Source organism: Indicator indicator, chromosome 12 (assembly GCF_027791375.1).
Source record: "Indicator indicator isolate 239-I01 chromosome 12, UM_Iind_1.1, whole genome shotgun sequence".
NCBI classification, from domain to species: Eukaryota; Metazoa; Chordata; class Aves; order Piciformes; family Indicatoridae; genus Indicator; species Indicator indicator.
This window is the reverse complement of record NC_072021.1, coordinates 8,636,607-8,657,647: the sequence shown is the minus strand read 5'-3', so window position 1 is coordinate 8,657,647 and position 21,041 is coordinate 8,636,607. Positions and strand designations below refer to the sequence as shown.

The following is a 21,041-nucleotide window of genomic DNA, read 5'->3' as shown; positions in this document are numbered from 1 at the left end:
TGAGAAGGATAGAAGCAGCTGACAGAATTTCGGGGTCAGGTGGTGAGAAGTTGGTGGTAATATGAATAACAGATCACTAGAGTGCTGTGATCTTTCAGTGAGGGTTGTGATTCTAACCTAGCTTTTTTTCATCTCCCCTTGCCTCCTGACACAGGGAGCTCCTCTGAAGGCTTTGCTGGAAGCAGACAGGTCTGAGCTGTCTGCATGAAGACTATCAAACTGGATTCCACAGTATGCCCATGGCCTCTGACTCTGCTGCTTTGATGCTGAGCCATGCTTAGGGCTGCCTATGAAATCTGACCCCCTTCTGGTGAGTGGCCTCGCCATGAGTTTGCACCGGCAGATGGGCTCCGACCGGGACCTGCAGTCTTCGGCCTCCTCAGTGAGCTTGCCCTCAGTCAAGAAGGCCCCCAAGAAGAGAAGGATTTCCCTGGGCTCTCTCTTCCGCAGGAAGAAAGACACCAAGCGCAAGTCGAGGGATTTGAACGGGGGCGTGGATGGCATCGCCAGCATCGAGAGCATCCACTCCGAGATGTGCACGGACAAGAACTCCGTCTTCTCCACCTGCACCTCCTCCGACAACGGCACCGTCTCCAGCAGCAAGCCCAGCGGGGACTTCCTGGAGTGCCCCCTGTGCCTGCTGCGGCACTCCAAGGACAGGTTCCCTGAGATCATAACGTGCCACCACCGCTCCTGCGTGGACTGCCTGCGGCAGTACCTGCGCATAGAGATCTCGGAGAGCAGGGTGAACATCAGCTGCCCGGAGTGCTCGGAGCGCTTCAATCCCCACGACATCCGCCTGATCCTCAGCGACGACGTCCTGATGGAGAAGTACGAGGAGTTCATGCTGCGCCGCTGGCTGGTGGCCGACCCCGACTGCCGCTGGTGCCCCGCTCCGGACTGCGGGTAGGTGGCCTGCTGGCTGTGCCTGCAGCAGTGACAGCACAGCCGGGCAATGCCCGCAGCAGCCTGCCTCTGGACAGGCACCCGCTCCAGACCGTGGGTATGTGGCCTGCTGGCTGTGCCTGCAGCAGTGACAGCACAGCCGGGCAATGCCCACAGCAGCCTGCCTCTGGACAGGCACCCACTCCAGACCGTGGGTATGTGGCCTGCTGGCTGTGCCTGCAGCAGTGACAGCACAGCTGGGCAATGCCCACAGCAGCCTGCCTCTGGACAGGCACCCGCTCCAGACCGTGGGTATGTGGCCTGCTGGCTGTGCCTGTGCCTGCAGCAGTGACAGCACAGCCGGGCAATGCCCACAGCAGCCTGCCTCTGGACTGGCACCCGCTCCAGACCGTGGGTATGTGGCCTGCTGGCTGTGCCTGTGCCTGCAGCAGTGACAGCACAGCCGGGCAATGCCCACAGCAGCCTGCCTCTGGACTGGCACCCGCTCCAGACCGTGGGTATGTGGCCTGCTGGCTGTGCCTGTGCCTGCAGCAGTGACAGCACAGCCGGGCAATGCCCACAGCAGCCTGCCTCTGGACTGGCACCCGCTCCAGACTGTGGGTATGTGGCCTGCTGGCTGTGCCTGTGCCTGCAGCAGTGACAGCACAGCCGGGCAATGCCCACAGCAGCCTGCCTCTGGACTGGCACCCGCTCCAGACTGTGGGTATGTGGCCTGCTGGCTGTGCCTGTGCCTGCAGCAGTGACAGCACAGCCGGGCAATGCCCACAGCAGCCTGCCTCTGGACTAGCACCCGCTCCAGACTGTGGGTATGTGGCCTGCTGGCTGTGCCTGTGCCTGCAGCAGTGACAGCACAGCCGGGCAATGCCCACAGCAGCCTGCCTCTGGACTGGCACCCGCTCCAGACTGTGGGTATGTGGCCTGCTGGCTGTGCCTGTGCCTGCAGCAGTGACAGCACAGCCGGGCAATGCCCACAGCAGCCTGCCTCTGGACTGGCACCCGCTCCAGACTGTGGGTATGTGGCCTGCTGGCTGTGCCTGTGCCTGCAGCAGTGACAGCACAGCCGGGCAATGCCCACAGCAGCCTGCCTCTGGACTGGCACCCGCTCCAGACTGTGGGTATGTGGCCTGCTGGCTGTGCCTGTGCCTGCAGCAGTGACAGCACAGCCGGGCAATGCCCACAGCAGCCTGCCTCTGGACTGGCACCCGCTCCAGACTGTGGGTATGTGGCCTGCTGGCTGTGCCTGTGCCTGCAGCAGTGACAGCACAGCCGGGCAATGCCCACAGCAGCCTGCCTCTGGACTGGCACCCGCTCCAGACTGTGGGTATGTGGCCTGCTGGCTGTGCCTGTGCCTGCAGCAGTGACAGCACAGCCGGGCAATGCCCACAGCAGCCTGCCTCTGGACTGGCACCCGCTCCAGACTGTGGGTATGTGGCCTGCTGGCTGTGCCTGTGCCTGCAGCAGTGACAGCACAGCTGGGCAATGCCCACAGCAGCCTGCCTCTGGACTGGCACCCGCTCCAGACTGTGGGTATGTGGCCTGCTTGGCTGTGCCTGCAGCAGTGACAGCACAGCCAGGCAATGCCCACAGCAGCCTGCCTCTGGACTGGCACCCGCTCCAGACTGTGGGTATGTGGCCTGCTGGCTGTGCCTGTGCCTGCAGCAGTGACAGCACAGCCGGGCAATGCCCACAGCAGCCTGCCTCTGGACTGGCACCCGCTCCAGACTGTGGGTATGTGGCCTGCTGGCTGTGCCTGCAGCAGTGACAGCACAGCCGGGCAATGCCCACAGCAGCCTGCCTCTGGACAGGCACCCGCTCCAGACTGTGGGTATGTGGCCTGCTGGCTGTGCCTGTGCCTGCAGCAGTGACAGCACAGCTGGGCAATGCCCGCAGCAGCCTGCTGCAGACTGTGGGTAAGTGTACTGCTGCCTGACAGCACAGCCTGGGGCTGGAGCACTGCCCTGTTGAGGAGAGGCTGACAGCCCTGGGTTTTTTTCAGTCTGCAGAAGAGAAGACTGAGGAGGATTTAATAAATGTTTATAAAATCATAGGGCTGGGTGTCAAGAGGGAGGGGACAGGCTCTGCTCAGCTGCACCCTGTGACAGGACAAAGGGTAATGGATAGAAACTACAGCACAGGAGGCTCTACCTCAACATGAGGAACTTCTTCACTGTGAGGGTTACAGAGCACTGGAACAGGCTGCTCAGGGAGGGTGTGGAGTCTCCTTCTCTGGAGACTTTCAAGAGCTATCTGGATGTGTTCCTGTGTGACCTGTGCTGGATTCTATGGTCCTGCTCTTGGACCATAGTTGGACTTGCTAATCTTCGAAGGTCCCTTCCAAGCCCTAACATCCCATGATCCTATGACAGGCACCCACTCCTGGTTGTGGTGTTCTGCTGCCTGTGCCTGCAGCAGTGAGAGCACAGCCAGGCACTGCTCACAGCATCCTGCCTCTGGAGAGGGCCATTGCGTGACTTTGTTACATGTTGGGGGAGTGAGCAAAGGGCAGAATTCTCTCTGAACCAAGGCAACACAAAACAAACCCAAGCCACAACCCACTCGCCAAAAGAAAACTCTTCAGGCAGGATTTTTTTTTTTTTTGCTGCACGCAGGGAATTTCAGCAATGTAGACACATAGCAGCCACCTACCAATAAAGTTCATGACAGCAGGCAAGGAAAATTCAAATATTGCACTGCCAAGGCAATGGAGCAAAGTTCAGACTAATAAATGGACTAAATTAAAAGTAGTCACCACATTTTCAGTTCTCTTTAAGGAGGAATGGGGATTTGGGGGTTTGTAACTGTGACAAATGACTGAAAGTTATTTTATTTTTTTTCCCATAACAAGACCTCTCCAGCTCCAGATATGTTCTGTCTTGTGGCTGTCTGAGGCACTACTGGCAGCCTATCAACAGGATTCTGATGTCAGATAATAATCAGCTTGTTCCTACTTATTATCTGAAGGATGTGAATTTGACCATTGCTTTAACAGCAGTTCTGCAGTCCTGAATCCTCACAGGAGCAGGCTGCACACTACTGAGCAGCTCCTCCTGCTGCTCTGCTGGTGGTGCCTCAGTGCCTGTGTTCAGCAGGTTGCTGTTGTAGACATTGTTTGCTAAAGGTTGTAGCTGTGACTGTGATCCAAATGTGCAGTGCACACTGAACTCCTAGAAGATGACATCTCTTTCAAAGCCTCACAGATGAGCAAAAGGTAGAAAGAAGGAAAGGCAGACTGTTGGAGAAGCATCAAAATAGGACTGTTAGGTAGATAAAATATTCCAACATGAATGCTCAGGGGCTTCATGCTTGGGGGGCTTTCACATGTAAATATGTGAAGAAACACATCTGGAAAACAGGTTTGCTTTCATACTTGCACTGACAATTTGCTAGTGTTGACCAACTGCAGGGCCTGGAAAGGTGAAAGCTTCTTGGGCCCTCTGACGGGGTGAGGGGATGCACTTTGGACATCACACTTGCAGGAAGGTCAGGACCAGATAAAGAGCAAGTAATTATAAAAGCTCTGATCTTGTAGGAGACAGTGAGAAGGAAGAAGAGGGAGGGAACGCTGAGCAGCTGTTACAATGTTGTTTTTTTTCTGTTGTGGGCCCCTGATTTCTTGGGAAACAACAAAGAATAGTGAGGTAAATAGCTCTCTTCCAGCTGTCTTTCACTCTGGGATAGAAGCAGGTTCTAGAGATGGTAAAACTGGAACCAAAGAGATCTTCAATCCACATTACCTCCTGTATTAGGTGTATTATTACTTCTCCTGTCCCAGTGGAGAAATTCATGGTCTTCCCCACAAGAGAGCAATGGATAAGTTTGGAGGAGAACCTGTTGTAGTAGTCATGCCCTGGACGAGCTGCCCATAAGCTGTGGTGTCTTTGGCACTAAAGGATTCTAATGCCAGAAATGGTCCACACCACTCTGCCCCTGGACTGCTTCATCCTTGGCTTTTGTTGCACACTGAAATGCATCCTGAACGTTGTTACCTGAAATGGTGTAGAACTGCAGAGCAGCTGCAGCCTAGCTGCAGTGGCTTGGCAGCAGACACTGGAAAAGAAATGATACTTCCCAGGGGAAGGAGCATGGGTGAGGAAGTATCTTGGGTTTTGTTCCAGACTGACTTTTTGAGGTTCTGTTTCTTCACATCAGTTTTCTGATGCCGTTTTAACAAGGCTCAGGAATCAGTATTCCAAATGCATTCTGCCTTTGTTGTCTGAATTATTAGATGGCTTTGCTGAGTTTGTATTCTTGGCATTAGTAGAGGACAGCAGCAATTCCTAGATTCTATCTTTGTTGAGTAAAAAATAGGTTGTGCAAAAGAGTGCAAATGCTTCTCTCCTTTTCTCACTGCCCAGCCTTTCTTCAGTTCATTGATCTTTGCCTGTGGGTTTTGTTTTACTCCTTATTACTTGGGATTTGGTTGCTTGTCCCTTCTCTCAGCCTGAGAGGAACTTTTGGCTTTCACATCACCCTTAGAAATGAATGCAAAATGTTGAACTTCAACCTGCCCTCTTGTACAGTTTGAACCGAGGCTTGCTTTGTCCTACAAAGTTCCTTTCTGAAGGTATGCCAAGGCATCTGTCCCAAATGGGGACCTGTTCTTGACTAGCAGTGGGAGGCAGGATATAAAATGATCCTTCACTCTGCAGTCTGCTCTTCAGGTTGTTTGGTATAAAGTTAGCCAGTCTGGGATCTAATACTGCATGTTCAAGCAGCATTTGGACCAGTCTCTTCTGTACCTGCGAAGCAGCTACCTCTCCAGTTGTGTCAAGTGGGGAAATAGAGCTGATTAACTTGGCAGCAGTACAGAAGAGTCCAGCAGTTATTTTTCCTTGGAAAATAAGCAATATTTTAAGCAGCAAAGCATGTGTCAGGTTTCTATTTTCACTGCATCACCTATAAAGTACAGGTTGAAAAGTCTTAGTTGTGTGCAGAGCTTCTTGGAGGGAGAACACCAAACCTGCTGTTTTAACCACTAATGAAAGGAACAGGATTGACATGAACCTTACAGAGCTTTAGATCTGGCTGCTCCAAAGTAGCTAAAATTTCAGTTACATAGGAGTGGGAATAACTTTTTTAGTATCATTCCCAGTGAAGAATATTTTGCATTTGTCTATGCAACTGCTGTAAATTGGGAGGGGGGTAAAAATAAACAATTTAGTCTGTTAAAATCAAACTACCTTCATTTGAACAGCCATGAATTTAATCCCTGCTGCATTTCTAAACCTAGTGAAGTTCATCCAAGGGGAGCAACAGAGCAATACATCTGCTTTAAGTGTTCATACCACTGCACCTGGTATTGTTTTCTATTTGAAAGAAAGCTCTTGCATAAAATCATGGAAAATGTAATTGAAGCATTCCTCTACAGTCTTCATCTAATGCAACAGTGACAGAGTTGTGAAAGGAGGTGGTAAGGAGCCTGTGCTGGCCACCTGCTGTCAGCTCCTGATGTGCCCTGCTCTTGTACCTGCTTCAGCTGCTCTGCTTCAGTCTCTAGGCAGGAGCAGTTTCCATTAACAGAATTCTCTTTTGCCCCTTTTGTTCATTCAAGGTATGCTGTGATTGCTTTTGGATGTGCCAGCTGTCCCAAGCTTACCTGTGGACGAGAGGGCTGTGGAACTGAGTTCTGCTACCACTGTAAGCAGATTTGGCATCCAAACCAGACCTGCGATGCTGCTCGCCAGGAGAGAGCTCAGAGCCTGCGCCTGAGAACAATTCGTTCTTCATCCATTAGCTACAGCCAGGAGTCTGGAGCAGCAGGTACTCAGGGTGGGGGCTTTGTGTCTGTGAAACAGACTTCAGTACCTTGGTGCTAAAGGACTCTGGAAAGGAGAGACCTGGGCAGTAGTACGGCAGTTACAGCTGCTGTGTCTTAAAAACAAAATTCACAGTTTTAAGTTGGAATTCAAATGTTCAATGTTACCATTTGAAGCACTCTGTGAGCACAGCACCTCCTTCAGTCTTACACTTGTCACCATTTTTAAATTCTTTCTTTGTACCTGGAAAGTGTGAGGTCAGAGGAACTTGCTGCAAAGCATTCTTCTTTGTGTTTGGCAGGCTGACTGCACTAGTAGTGGCACTTACAGGTTTATTTCCACCACTGAAGGTGAATTTCCCAAGGCTGCTGATAATAAAAGCTCTCAATAATGAGACTCAAAGCCACTGATTTTCTGTTTTCCAGAGAGCCTGTTAGTCTGCTGGCTGTGGTGTTGACGTCTGTTTGTTAGCCCTAATTTCTCTTTTTCAGTAAAATGCTCATCTATCTTGGCTACCAGAAAGTACAAAATTTTATCACAAAATCAAAGGAGTTTGTAACCCTCCCCAAAAAGGATACATTCAGAGGAGTGTTTTGTGGAGCAAGAATCCAGTTTGCTATTGATAAGAATTGGCTCCAGGTCTCCCCAAGCTCTGGTCTGTTTGGCAGCTTTTGTGTCTGCCTGACCCAACAAGGTAGACAGTAGAAAAGTGTCTCTTGCACCTTGGATGTGCTTCTAGAACTGCCATTCTCCAATCCAGCCCTAGACTTGGGAGGCTCTCACTTGTTGTCTGTGCTGCTGACTCATTTCAACAAGGCACTCCCTCTTGTCTTTAACATTGGCATCTTGCTCTAATTTTCAAATAAAATGTAAACTTCAAATAAAGTAGCATGCCAGCTCCATTCCTTGCCCCTTTTAGGTGCTCCAGCATGAACAGCTGTGGATCTTTCTTGCCATGCTGTCAGAATTAGCTCAATGTAGTTCCCATCCTGTGGGGTGTGCTTTTGTTCCCATCTGGGAAGTGCATCCTTTCAGCTACTCACTGTCCTTCTGCTCTGCAGTTGGCAGAGATGCTGCTGCTGGGTCTGCACCTCTTCTGAATGTTCTTTGTACCAATTACAACTCCTCTTTTTCCTTTGTCCTGCCTGGTAGAACAGAGGTGCTGAACTCCTGCAAGTTATTTCTGCTGCTGTGAGTAAATATCTTGTCCCAAAATACAGATGCTCACCAGTCTTGTGAAGGAACAAAGATCACAACTGTGGCTGTGCCAGTACTGCACTGTGCCTCAGTGACCCCTTGGTGATTCCTGACAGAGCCAGAGCCACTCTGCATTTTGCAATGTTTGACTTGGGAACTAGGAGAGCCTCCAGAATTATTTTTTATAGACAGTAGGGTTTTTTTTCCCCTGGGGAGTGAGTGTGTATTAATTAGGGCTGTGGAAAGGACTCAATTTCATGTTGGTGACATCAAGGAAATGCACTTAATGTGGAAGGGAAGATGGATTTAGATAAGAAGAAGAAATAACAAAGTGGAGGTTGAACATTGAAGTACATGATTTGTAAAGGCATGAACTGCCAAAGAGGATTATATTTACAGAGAGCACACTGGCAGCCCTGTGCTAACACAGATATTTAATAGCCAGCTGGGAGAGGCTGCACTGAGATTCAGGAAACCCCGGAAGGAGTGCAGGCATTAACCACTCAGCTACCTGAATGTGAACTAATGCCTTCTCATCAGCTTCACATCTCCAAGGTTTACAAACAGCTTTTGAGTTATTGCCAAATCAAGATTGGTAAAGCAAACTTCTTCCATTTCTCAGCTAATGGTTCTCAGCCACTTTCCCAAATGCATGTCTGTGTTTGGATTAAATCTCCTTGTCTAAGGAGCTGATCTGATCTTACCCTTCCTTTTTGAACAGCTGATGACATAAAGCCATGCCCACGCTGTGCTGCTTACATCATAAAAATGAACGATGGAAGCTGCAATCATATGACCTGTGCTGTCTGTGGCTGTGAATTCTGCTGGCTGTGTATGAAAGAGATCTCAGATTTACATTATTTAAGGTACATTTAAGAAGAAAAAACTCTCTGTGGTTGGTAGTTTTGTTTTCTAAAGTATATGGAGGTCAATTCTGGGTGGTGTAAGTTTGCCTTTCTTCCTGTTGGCCTAGAGAATCACAGCTGAAGCATCCATAGCTGAGAGCTGTTAGTTTTGGATATCTGTATTTAAGTAACCCAGTAACCCCTTTGTTACTTTCTCCTGTAAAACACCTCTCTCAGTTTCATGCATGCAATGTGTGCTTAGGACAAGAAATGAAGTGTCAGGTGCACATAGCTGCTATTTTTACTGTATCTTACTACTGCTGTAGTCTTTGTAGTAAGGAATAGAAAGGCTCTGTGTAAGCTACTGGTTGAAGCACAGACTGGCCTGTGGTGCTCTGCAATATGCTGCTCTTTCTGCTGTAAAGGGAACAAAATCTGACTAAATGGTGACTGTGATTTGGTGTCTGTGACATCTGGAACTAGAGAACAGTTCAGTGCTGCATAGTTGTGGTGAATGATTTACAATTCCTTCACCGTTTTCTTTCTTCCTTCAAAGCCCATCAGGTTGCACATTTTGGGGGAAGAAGCCCTGGAGCCGTAAGAAGAAAATCCTGTGGCAACTAGGGACACTTGTTGGAGCTCCTGTAGGAATTGCCTTAATAGCTGGCATTGCTATTCCTGCCATGATCATTGGAATCCCTGTCTATGTGGGACGGAAGGTAAGGTGTGCTCTAGTTCCTACCGCGCTTCAGGTCCTGCCTCCTGCCTTGTATGGCTTGGGTGCCACAGCTGCCTCCCTTCAGCCGAGCCAGCCCTCAGCTGGCAAGAGGATCTTTGTTTCACTTGCACAGCAAGGAGCAGCAGTGGAGTTAGGGATGTTCTTCCTCTTGAAACAGGCAGAGCAAAGCACCAAACAATTTCCAGTTCCTGCATCTTGCCGTGGAAGCTCTCACACACTTTCAAAATCACTGGTTTTTAACCTCAGGTCTTCCTTAGGATTAAACAATATTTAGAGGAGAAGGCAGGCAAAAAGATTTATTTTTTTTTTTTTAAAAGCAGATCATTACCAATGTTTCAGTGTAGAATTCTGCTGGTATAGGTTTGTGCACACACACTGTTTGTGGGGATGGATTAGGAATGGATGTGATCATTGTTAGGCAGTTGATGTATTCCCTTTAGAAAGGTTTTTACTGTAAAGTAAATGGCAAATTGCAAGGAACACAGAACAAAATTGAGGGTAAGGGAGTAAGTTACCCATATCTTTTGGAAATGATGGCTTAGTTCAGCAGCTGCTCAGTGTTCAGCTGCATGCCCTGGGTGGCATCACTGGAAGAACTGTTTGTTCTGCTTTTATCTGGGTGGATTCTCACAGTGAGTGGCAGAGACACATTTCTATGGAGCAGACTGTTTCTCTCTCATGTGAGCTGTTGCTGCTAGACAGTGTCGAGAGATGCAGCTCTTCCCACTGCATTGTTTCATCTTTTGCCTCCCAGAAAGCACTCCTGCCTTCTGCTGCAGGTGCTTTTGACAACTCTGCTTTTCCTTGGTCCCATGCAGTCATGCTAAGAGGCAGAAAGCAGCATCTATCTGTTTCAGATGAATATTGTGTGTTTTGCTTTTCTTGTTAGATTGTTGGCATAGTCCCTCCTCACTGAGTACCTTTCACACATTGCTGGTGAAGTCTTGGGAATTTTCTGTGGGGCAGGCTCAGGAGAGTTTCCACAGCATCCCATGGCTCAAGGCCATTGCTCCTTGACCGCTGTCACATGCTTGCACTCCTCTTCACAACACCTGCTGATGAGGTTCCACAGGCTCTTCAAGCCTCCTTTTCTCACATCAGTGTAAATTCTCCTCCTACACTATGTTTTTAATGACCTATCTTCAGCTGGCATATGAATCCTTTGCTTTGCAGCAGTCCATTACACATTTCATTTTTTAAGTCCACTTCCTATCTCTCTGAACACACCTGGCACTCCCATTTTCCTTGATAAACTGTGTCCAGACCTCTGGTTCTCATCTCCTCTTCTGGAGTTCTTTCCAGTTGTTCATCCCACCTTTGGTTTTGCCCAGCTTGTATACAGCAATGGAGCTGAAGCATTCCTACTGCCTGGATAAGTGAAGGGGTGATCCTGTGCCTGGCACTGCCAGTTCTCCACAACATGCTCTTTGCATTTTGTGGACTCTAAAGCACATCCCCTTCCCCACCATGCTGGTGTTTTAGGCAATTAGCCTTTTCCTAAGGGAAGCCTGGCACTCACTGCCATTGAGCTGCATCTTAGTCATTTCAGGCCATTTGTTTTCAGCTTCTCAAGACTGGTTTGTATTCTAGCATTGCAACTGTGCCAGATTGTGCTGGCCTGAAATTCAACACACACATCCTTTCCTTCCATCTTCCAGGTTAATGGAATCCTTGAATACTCTTGGCTCCAGGTCATGTGTCTTGGAAAGGTAGAGAGTGAAGAGTTTCAATTTGGGGATTAAAACCCCACTCAGTGACAAGTGGGCTGTTTTCACTCAGTTTTACAGGAAGCTGACAAGTCAGTGTGTGGCATCTACTTCTCTCCCTCCTCAAGGCCAGTTGTCACACAAGAAAATTAAACTGACATGAACTCTACTTGAAAAATAAAAACCCCACTGTGGCTTCTTTATTTCTGAATTTCTTCAGTGGCTACAGCTTCCAGGTTTTCAGAAATCATTATTATTAGTGGCTCTGGAATTGGGCCTGCTGAGATGTGTTTCAGATCAGACCATGTGAGTGCATTCTAACCTGCTGTTTTCCTACAGACCTTATTCCTTTGTCCCCAGTCCCCTGGCTCACAGTTGATCTTTAGTGACAACTGAAGGGAAGAAAATGGAGCACACCTCTAGTTTCACCTGCTGGCTCTTGGCCTTTTTGTTAAATAGCAAACTGATCCATTTTGCTCTGCCTCTTACTAGCAGTGTACTTGTAGGATTATTTCTTGATGACTTTGTCCCTTGCTTTTTGTCTCCTCTCTTTAACCTCTCTGGTTTTGTCCTAACACCCTCATGCTGTTCCTTTGTACCCATTCATAGCAGTCTGACCTACTTTCTATTTTCTGCTGCTGCTTCAGAGAAGGAAGCTTCGTTATTCTCTTACAACATTCTGTCTGTCTTCTGTGTTGGCAGAGTTCATGCTTGTGCTTAAGGAACTGCTGGTCCTCTCTTTTTATAGACACTAGGCTCATAACCTACCAGTCCTCTGCATATATTGAAATCTTTCCTCCTGGCCTACTATTTTATTTGAGTATTTTTTATTCCTTACTCAGCATTCTGAAGTCATTTATTTCATAGTTGTTCCTTCCAGTCAAACCTTCTAACTGGATGTTTTCAATCAGTCCCTTCCATGCCTTGTTGTTGCTTTAAGGAATCCAGGAGCCTGTACACATAGCTTTGTTGTTTGCGTTTTGTTTCAGTAAAAATCACCCTTAACACTAAAAGTCAAGGCTTTGAGATCATCCCAATAATTGCAGAGAGCCCCAGGAAACCTGATCCTCCCCAGCTTGTGATTCTTACACACTGGTGCTGTGACAGTGTGCATGGTCAGTTTTATCATTTCAGTCCATAGGTATCCATGTTTCTTTAACCCACATTCAGGTGCTTCCTTGCTCCATGATCTTTTGTGAGCCAGCAAATGAATTCTTGTTGCACAAAGTGCAGTGTCTACTCTTGTCCTTTCCTCGCCTGTCCTGCCTGAACAAATGCAGATACTTTGTGTGCTCCAAAACGAGAATGGCCCCACCAGATCTCTCCTTGAGGTTTTAGTTTAGAAAACACAACATCTGACAACTTGCAGCTCATCTTTTGTCATTCTGTTTGTATATGGATGTAACAATGTTGGGGTTTTATCCTCAGTACTCTCTTGTGCTGCTGCTTAGCAGTGAGGAGTAATGTAGCCTCATGACAGCTTTTGAGGTAGTATCCTGTTGCTGTTGTGTAGTTGCATCCTAACCAAGAATGGTGGCAGCTGAGGTGCCTAGAGAGAAATGAAACGCAAAGCAAGAGATGTCTCTAAAGCAGTGGTATTTGAAGGCCTTTTAGGTTCATTTGGCATTGGCAGCAGGTGAGTTTGAGGCAGTACCCTTTCAGAGTTACTGCAGACTGGAACCATCAGTCAGTGTTTGGGTTACTTGATTCCCCTGTACACAATAGCAGGTTTGCTAAAATATTTCCTGTCTCAACAACTTGTCATGAGGGTGTCAGAGCAATGGAGTTCTTGCTCTTCCCTCCTCCCAGGCTGCCTTACTACAAGACTTTCCTGGCTGTGTTTCCACAGATCTAATAAGCTGTGAAGGTTTCACTCTGCATTGTTCAGGGGAAGGATGGCTGGGAATAGGTGTCAGGTTGATGTGGGAATTCTTTGATCCTGAAGCTTGTCTGTTTTTCCCAGCCATGTAAGCTAGAACAATGATTAAACACAAAAGCTGCTGAGTGGCTCAGCTCTTCTGACTCAAGGTTGGCAGTAGATGCTTAGCTGTTGGGGGAGAAGACCTCTTGCTTTAAGAAGTGTATATATTTTCCTTCCTTCCAGATAAGGAGTAAATCATGACACAGAATATGGGCTCTCTAGAGGGAAGGATTCCAGAGTCTGTCAGTTTCGGTGTATTACTGATAACGATCATGCTCTAAACCCCTCTCTTCTCTTCTTCCCTCGAGATTCACAACCGCTATGAAGGCAAAGACATCTCCAAGCACAAGCGAAACCTGGCTATAGCAGGTGGTGTGACCTTGTCTGTAATTGTCTCTCCAGTTGTAGCTGCAGTAACTGTAGGTAAGCAAATACTATTTTGTGTACTGCCAGCACCTGGCAACCGGAGCTCTGTCAGCACTTAGCAAACCAGCTGAGGAGTCCTGCAGGTTCCTTTTCCTGGTGAAGGAACTGAGGCAGCGAGGGGGCTGAGGCTGTGCATTTACTGGGGCAGAGCAGAGGTAGAGCAGTGCTTCAAGAAGTGCTGCATCAAAGTGAAGAATTCAAAGTCATTTTTATTTTCCAAATGGAAGCTTGCACATTGCCATATCTGGTTTTTAAAACTGAAGTATTTCAAGGTGGTTTTGTTAAATGAATGACCAAGAAAAAAAAATGTTGCCGCAGAGCCTATTCCTGCTCAAGTAACTGTGTACCAAACTGTGCTCAACATGGAACTGAAAACCACTGCCACATGAAGTGTCAGACTGGCTGACTTGGCTGTTTGTCCTGCTCTGGGAGCTGGTTGGAGTTCTATCCCATTCTGGCTCTCAGGGATTGTTGAGGATAGCTCTGGAGGAAAATCCAACTGTACTTCAGAATACTTGTCTCCCCTTACCGTGGGATTTCAGGATCACTGTAAGCAAACCCTGATCTTTTTGGAAGGAGCAGACTTGCCCAGCACTGCCTTGCTCCTCCTTTGTTGCAGAACAGGCATCTTTACAGCTACAAAGCTGCCATGGATAACTGATGCAGGTTAAAAACCAGCACTTAGTTAGAGCTGGCTCAGTCCCCTGATCCACTCCCCTGTGGTGTTCCCCCTTGTGCTAGGAGTGGTGCTCAGAGAGGCAATGAGTGGCCTCGGGCAGAGACAGGGCCACTTTTAGCAGCTGATGATTTAAAGTGGCTGTGAAGCTGTGGCTTTAAACTGCTGCTTAACAGCAGAGGAACCCCTCTGCACGTGCTCTATGCCGGCACGAAGCTGTCTGCTGGCTCTCTACCTTGTTTTGTTCTCATGTAGCTGTGGTGTCAGATGCCTGCTAAGCAGGTAGTGGGACATGAAGTCTCATGGATGGTTTCATATAGGTCTGCTTTACCTCCTGCTTTACAGCTGTTCTTTATTCCTGGCCAGTGCCTGGGTTTTGTTTTGTGGTGGTTTTGCTCATGTCATCAACACATGGCCTGCAGCCTCAGGGCTCTGCATGGCTTGTAAAATGATGACCTTCAGAACATGGATTGCCTTCCTGAATGCTGAGGAATTCCTGGTGAAAGAGCCTTCCTGTACCTGGAACCCCCTTTGGTCAGACCAAGGAGGTCTACACCTATATCCTGCCCTGTTCAGAAGGTGCCAGCTTGCCATGTTCTCAGCCTGCCATTTTTCTGTGCCTTTTGTGTACATCCATCAGCAAAGCCATGCAGTGCTTTCATTCTTGTGCCAAGGGAGTAACTGTCACAGTCTGCTGGAAGTGGTGGGATGGATGTGCGTGTACCTCTGGGTGCACTTCAGCCCACGGTTCCTTTGGCTCTCTGCTCTGAATTCCTGCCACCCTGCTCCACAGAACTGTTTATTTTAAGGAAGACTTCTGTCATTAACATTTTTGAATGGAATCACTGTGATCCAGGAAACATGGAAGATCCCAGAGTAATAATAATCTTATGTCCTGTTAATGGCCAGCAAAGCCCTGTCTGACTTCAGTGGGTGCCAAACCAAGCCCCTTATTAAATTAGCAGAGGCTCTAACATGTTCCTTGAATTACATTTGGAATGAATCTGCTTCTGTTTCTCAGGTGGAACATTATTACAGCCCCCAAAGGAGCTTACATGAACCTTCAAAGCCCTTCCCTTTTGTTTGTGAAAGATGTTATGGATGTGCCTGAGGTGTGAATTCCTCAAGCATTAAGCTCCTCTGCCTGCTGGTGCTGGTGGAGGACAGCTCTGCCTGCTGCCAGCCCGTGGTGCCCTCACCTCAGACATTTACCAAGAGTTCTTAATTTTGCTCCTTCCTGATTTCTCTCAAGTGTGCAGCGTTCAGTCCTTGTGCAGTAGCTGTGTGCTGCCCCAGTGCCACGTGCTGACAGCTGCTTTCCTCTGCAGGCATTGGCGTCCCCATCATGCTGGCTTACGTCTACGGCGTGGTGCCCATCTCGCTGTGCCGCAGCGGCGGCTGCGGGGTGTCGGCGGGCAACGGGAAAGGGGTCAGGATAGAGTTTGATGATGAAAATGACATCAACGTTGGGGGAACAAATGCAGCTGTAGGTAAGAACATTCTTTGTTTCCTTTTGTCTAAAGGTGGCCTTTGTAACGTCCGTTTGGTGGCTTTAGAGCCTTGACTAGTGCCTTGCAGGACCTCTGTTGGGTGCCCAAAGCCCCCTTACAGCTGAGGGCAGCTCCTCTGGGTCCCTGTGGTGTTGTCATACCAGCACTGGAGTTTGCTTGCCCAGATGCAAGTCTGTGCACAGGAGAAGTTTTGAAAAATAACAGTGCTGCTGCTTTGTGAGAGGCCTGGTGTGTGGAAACTAGCTGGCCTCTTCACCTGCCCATGGGGCAACTGGAGGCTGATCTGATCTTTATTTTGTAATGACAGGGAAGTATCCTTTGTGACAGGCTCTGTGTTCCCTCTCTCCATGTTACCTGTCCTCTGGCATGTGATGTGAGGTGTAACCATGACAGCAACTACAAGGTCTCTTTTGTTTGGGGACAGTTCTCTTTCTGTGTGTGTTACCAATCCTTGCCCTCAGCATAGTTTCAGGAAAGGTTTCCATGGTCACATTCTGGGAACCACAGAGTTGTGCTGCCATAACTGACAAGGCTTCTTTGTCTCTGCCCAGACACCACTTCAGTAGCAGAGGCACGGCACAACCCTAGCATAGGGGAGGGAAGTGTTGGAGGACTGACTGGCAGCTTGAGTGCGAGTGGCAGCCACATGGACAGGATTGGAGCCATTCGAGACAACCTCAGCGAGACCGCCAGCACCATGGCCCTGGCTGGGGCCAGCATAACAGGGAGCCTCTCGGGGAGTGCAATGGTTAACTGCTTCAACAGGTGAGGGGGAACTGCTGGGGCAGGTGAGGGGCCTGCTCAGAGCCAGGGCTGCTGCTATTGGTTGAGTTTAGGTTATTTTTGTACTTGGTTCCCATTAAAAGGAGCTGTCTCTGGGAGATAGAGACAGTCCATCTCTGACAGCCTTCCTGCCATACACAATCCTCAAAGAAGAAGTTGGATTTTTTTTTCCCAGGGTAAGTGGGACCTGAGACCTTGTTCTGCTTCTTCCCCAGAGAGCAGCCTCTGGCCTGCAGTCAGAATGTCATACCTCGTGTCTAACCCAGGCCTGTTCACCCTTAAATCAGAACTGCTGACTTGTTCAATAGTCTACAAGTACTAAGCTGAGCCTTCTAGCACATGGGTGGAGTGTGGGTTCAAAGTGCACTCAGGCAGGGAAGGGAGGGAGCCTGGCACCTGGGCTTGCCAAGCTGGTAACTTCTTGTCACTTCCATGTTCAGTGCCTTCTGTTAATTGGGGCCTTACTGTTTGCTTGCCTGCACCCTGGAGAGAAAGGGACTGTCTGGAAAGAACATAGAGAGTTCAGGGTGGAATTTGCTCCTTAAATCAGGTGCTAAAACTGCTCTTTTCCTTGAGTAATTCAGAAGTTCAGGCTGTATACAGTAAGAGCAGGAGAGTTTCAAGAGTTCCCTTGTGCTGGGACAGGCTTTGAAGATGTGCCTACTGAGGGAGGTGTACTTGTTCTTGACAGAGCTGAGAGTGGAAAACAGACCAAAGCCCTTGCAGTTCCCTGGCAGAACACAGATCAAGGAGGCACTTGGCAAAATGTTTCTGGTTTGACTTCTGCCTTACCTGCTCATCCCAGCTAAGATTGCTCAGGTTACTATTGCTCTTGTTGCAGCTGATCACAGTGCAATAGGAAGCAGAGCAGGGAACACAGTTCTCTGCCTGGTGTTTGATTAGTAATAATTCTGCAGCTGCAGAAGCCCTGGAGCTGCCATGTCTTGAACCTGGGCAGCCCTCTGGTTGTTTTTGCATCTGTAGAGCACAGCGCCCCAACTGCAAAGAGTTGTAGCTGTGCCTGCAAACTGTCCTTGCGAGTCTCAGGGAGGGAAGAATCCAGAAACTCTGGTTACCAAACATGTGGCTGTGCTGGGAAACGAGTCTGGTATTGCTTTGGAGTGAGTTTTGGGGGTTTGCTGTGGGTTTTGTTGTTCTGTGGTGTGTTACTTAAAATCCCAGTAATTTTAGACATGGGAAGAGAACCTGTTTCAGTAGAGTAAATGTGCACATCTAGACTGGAGTAGGCAATGAACTCCACTCGCTGCTGGCTGTTGGAGAAACTCCACAGGCTGACCCTGATGTCCAGTGAGTGTGCCTGAACTCTAGCAGCAGGGTTTGCAACTTGAATTTGTACTTTTTCTCCCTTAGACTGGAAGTCCAAGCAGATGTGCAGAAGGAACGCTACAGCCTGAGTGGAGAATCTGGCACGGTTAGTTTGGGAACAGTTAGCGACAATGCCAGTACCAAAGCAATGGCAGGATCCATTCTGAACTCCTACATCCCTCTGGACAGGTAAGAGAAAGGGATTGAAAAGGTGACACTCTAAGCATGCCTCATCTGCTCTACTTGAGTGGTTAGTCTTGTAACTGCCAAGCTTATTTCCAAAGAGTAAGAACATGGTTGTAGCTGAGTGAAATGTTTTGTCTTTCAGACTTTGGTTTTCTTTGGCTGTTCATTTGATGAAACATTTAACTTGCGTAAAACAAGTTACACCTCAAAGTTTCTTTTGCTGTGTACCTTGGAAAGCAGCAGGAGTTTATTGTGCTCCCTTAGCTGGCTTGCCTTAGATGACTGCTGTGCAGCTGGAGGTTGTCTTGCTCTTCAATTTTTAGCACAAGTGTCTTTTCCTGGAGGTTTTTCCTTAATTGTCTAAGGGCAGGAAGGGAATCTACATTTTACCATCACAGCTGTGGTTAAGGTTGAATTTCTGACTGTCCAGAAAGGAGGCATGGTGAGGTTTGGAAAATCAGTCTTCAAATTAAGATAGGAAGAATTTCTTGACTGCAAGAGTGGTCAGGCACTGGAGGGAGGTGGTGGAGTCCCCATCCTTGGAGGTGTTCAAATAAGGTGTGGCCATGGCACTTGCGGACATGGTTTAGTGGCCATGGTGGCATTGGGTTGAAGGTTGGACTTGATGATCTTGGAGGTCTCTTCTGGCTGAAGCTTTTCTGTGATTCTGTGACGGCTCACACTCGCAGACTCGTTCTTGTTCTAGGGAAGGCAACAGCATGGAAGTGCAGGTGGACATCGAGTCGAAGCCAGCCAAGTTCCGACACCACAGCGGCAGCAGCAGCGTGGACGACGGCAGCGCCGCGGGCCGCGGCAACGCCGGCTCCTGCTTGCCAGAGGGTAAATCCAGCGCCACCAAGTGGTCCAAAGACGCAACAGCAGGGAAGAAATGCAAAGGGAAGCTGCGGAAGAAGAGCAGCATGAAGATAAACGAGACCCGAGAGGACATGGACGCCCAGCTGCTGGAGCAGCAAAGCACCAACTCCAGTGAGTTTGACTCCCCCTCTCTCAGTGACAGCATTCCCTCGGTAGCAGACTCTCACTCGAGTCACTTCTCGGAGTTCAGCTGCTCGGATATGGAGAGCATGAAAACCTCCTGCAGCCACGGCTCCAGCGACTACCACTCGCGCTTTGCCGTGGTCAGCGTGCTCCCGGAGGTGGAAAACGATCGCTTGGAGAACTCTCCACAGCTGAGTGGAGTCCCTGTGCCTGTTCCCACAGCACCGAGCACTGATGTTCCACAGCTGAGTTACATTGCTGAGGAGAGCATTAACCATGCGTCTTCCATAGATGTAGATTTAGGTGCTGGGGAAACACTGAAAGAAACAAACAACAACCACTCACACCATGCTGTGGAACTGAGCACTGCTGTTCAGACTGAAATCTAAGCCTGTAAGTGCTGCAGAAATGTATTTACCACTAAAGAAACCTGTCTGAAAGCTGGCTGAAGTACCTGCGCCTTCCCTAAGCTTAGGTGACCAGCAGAAGCAAGGTTTTGATACAACTGCATTTTATATCTCCTTGTCTGGTAAGGCAAAACACTTGACGTGGAATTGGACCTGTGTGCAGAGACAGGAAGGCTTTAACCAAGTGCATTACAGCGGTGCAGATATGCCCTTGTTTTGTATTTTTGCCACAACTTTGCTTGAAAGCATCTATTTGGTGTATTTAGAGAAAAACTGGTAAAATTCTTCACATGTTAAATGCTGAAAGGGGTAAAATGTCCTGCACTGTTCCTTTGAAAAACAGGGGCTTGGGATAAGTGGATGTTAGCTGAGCATTAGTGACTTCAAACCATTCTTGTGTGAACTCATATTTAAGGGAAGCAAAAGTTTTGCAGAGACCTATACAAAGAGATTGCAACAGTGAGTGTTGGTAATGGTGATGTTGTTTGATAACTGGACACACTCTCGAGTGCATGTGGAGTGAGCTGTGGAGCTTCAGGTGGCTGTAGCCTGTGTCAGAGGCCTGTGTGTGTGCGCACACCGAGTAAGGTTATGACATTTACCATTGTTTTGAGAGAGAAGAAATTAGTTCTTAGTACAGGGTGGAATGGAGGTGTCACCTGTGAAGAGCAGTGGGGTTACTTATGTATTCATGCAACCATGCAGCAGGTAAGACTACTCTCTGGTGTGTGAAACATGCACAGCAGCCATCCAGTGAGGGGTAGCACTGCAGAAAGGCAGCTGCAGTCACCTGTCGTTAGGGCAGCAGGAGGGTGCCCCATCAATTCTTGGTGCCTTTGGAAAGACTGGGTTTGAAGTGCCTGGTCGCTTGAGGATGTTAGTGTAATGCTTTCAGAACGTCCTCCTTGGCCACCTCAGATCACAGAAGAACATTCTAGGGAATCAAATGACTGTGGTAGATACATGTAGAACAATAAAAAAATATTAGCCTACCAAAGACTCACTCAGGCTTTAGAGGATGTGACATCTCTGCCAGACGTGCACAGCTTCAGTCCCAGAATCAGATGCAGTGCAATGACTGCCCAACTGCAAAGATGGGTTCCAAATATGCTGGGCTTTGGTTTTCCTTTGGCATATGGAATCTGTACAGCTGAGCACAAGCTGAGCACAGCTGCAGCTGGCCAAGGCCCCTGCACTGTTAACTTTTTTTTTTTTTTTTTTTGCTATGTAATTCACTAAAATGAAAAAAGTGACCCTCCCCCACTGTGACTATCAGCATAGCAGTTAGCAATGTTCTGTCCTGTGTTTCATGTATTGCCATTATGGTGCTACTATGGGCGTTTGGTTGGATGAGAAGAAAATGCCATGAGCTGCAGTGCTGTCCCATGACTCCTCACCAGTTTCAGTGGTGTGCTTACAACACTAGTGCCAGTTCTGTTCTTGGGGCATGCTGGGGGCAGTGTTTGTAGATTTGCTCAACACCCTGCCTGTAAACTGCATATCTGAAATAAATGTCCAAGTACTGACTCCGGCTGCTGCCTTCTTCACTCTGCTGCTCTTAGCTCCCTAAACCCCTCTGTGTTCCCAGAAGGAGCTTTCTCATCCCTGTAAGATGCTAGCTGCTGATCTAGCTTCACAAATTGCATCAGGTGGGAAG

At 48.5% G+C, this 21,041-nt stretch overlaps 1 protein-coding gene across 1 annotated transcript; it reads left to right on the top strand.

Annotated features, from left to right (window-relative positions):
• The first annotated feature begins 200 nt into the window (after positions 1–200).
• Positions 201–20,592, top strand: RNF19A (ring finger protein 19A, RBR E3 ubiquitin protein ligase). The gene is made up of 9 exons (XM_054385309.1): positions 201–906; positions 6,458–6,666; positions 8,581–8,725; positions 9,261–9,423; positions 13,379–13,493; positions 15,501–15,662; positions 16,235–16,448; positions 17,838–17,981; positions 18,685–20,592. The coding sequence occupies exons 1-9, from the start codon at positions 290–292 to the stop codon at positions 19,364–19,366; spliced, it is 2,451 nt and encodes an 816-aa protein (XP_054241284.1). The 5' UTR covers positions 201–289; the 3' UTR covers positions 19,367–20,592.
• The last annotated feature ends 449 nt before the right edge of the window (positions 20,593–21,041 follow it).

Excerpts from the sequence above, each read along its gene's own strand:
- RNF19A (XM_054385309.1), top strand. The coding sequence starts at position 290 with ATGAAATCTGACCCCCTTCTGGTGAGTGGCCTCGCCATGAGTTTGCAC. Across the intron at positions 907-6,457 it reads TGCCCCGCTCCGGACTGCGG|GTATGCTGTGATTGCTTTTG; the intron begins GTAGGTGGCCTG and ends TGTTCATTCAAG. Across the intron at positions 9,424-13,378 it reads CTGTCTATGTGGGACGGAAG|ATTCACAACCGCTATGAAGG; the intron begins GTAAGGTGTGCT and ends TCTTCCCTCGAG.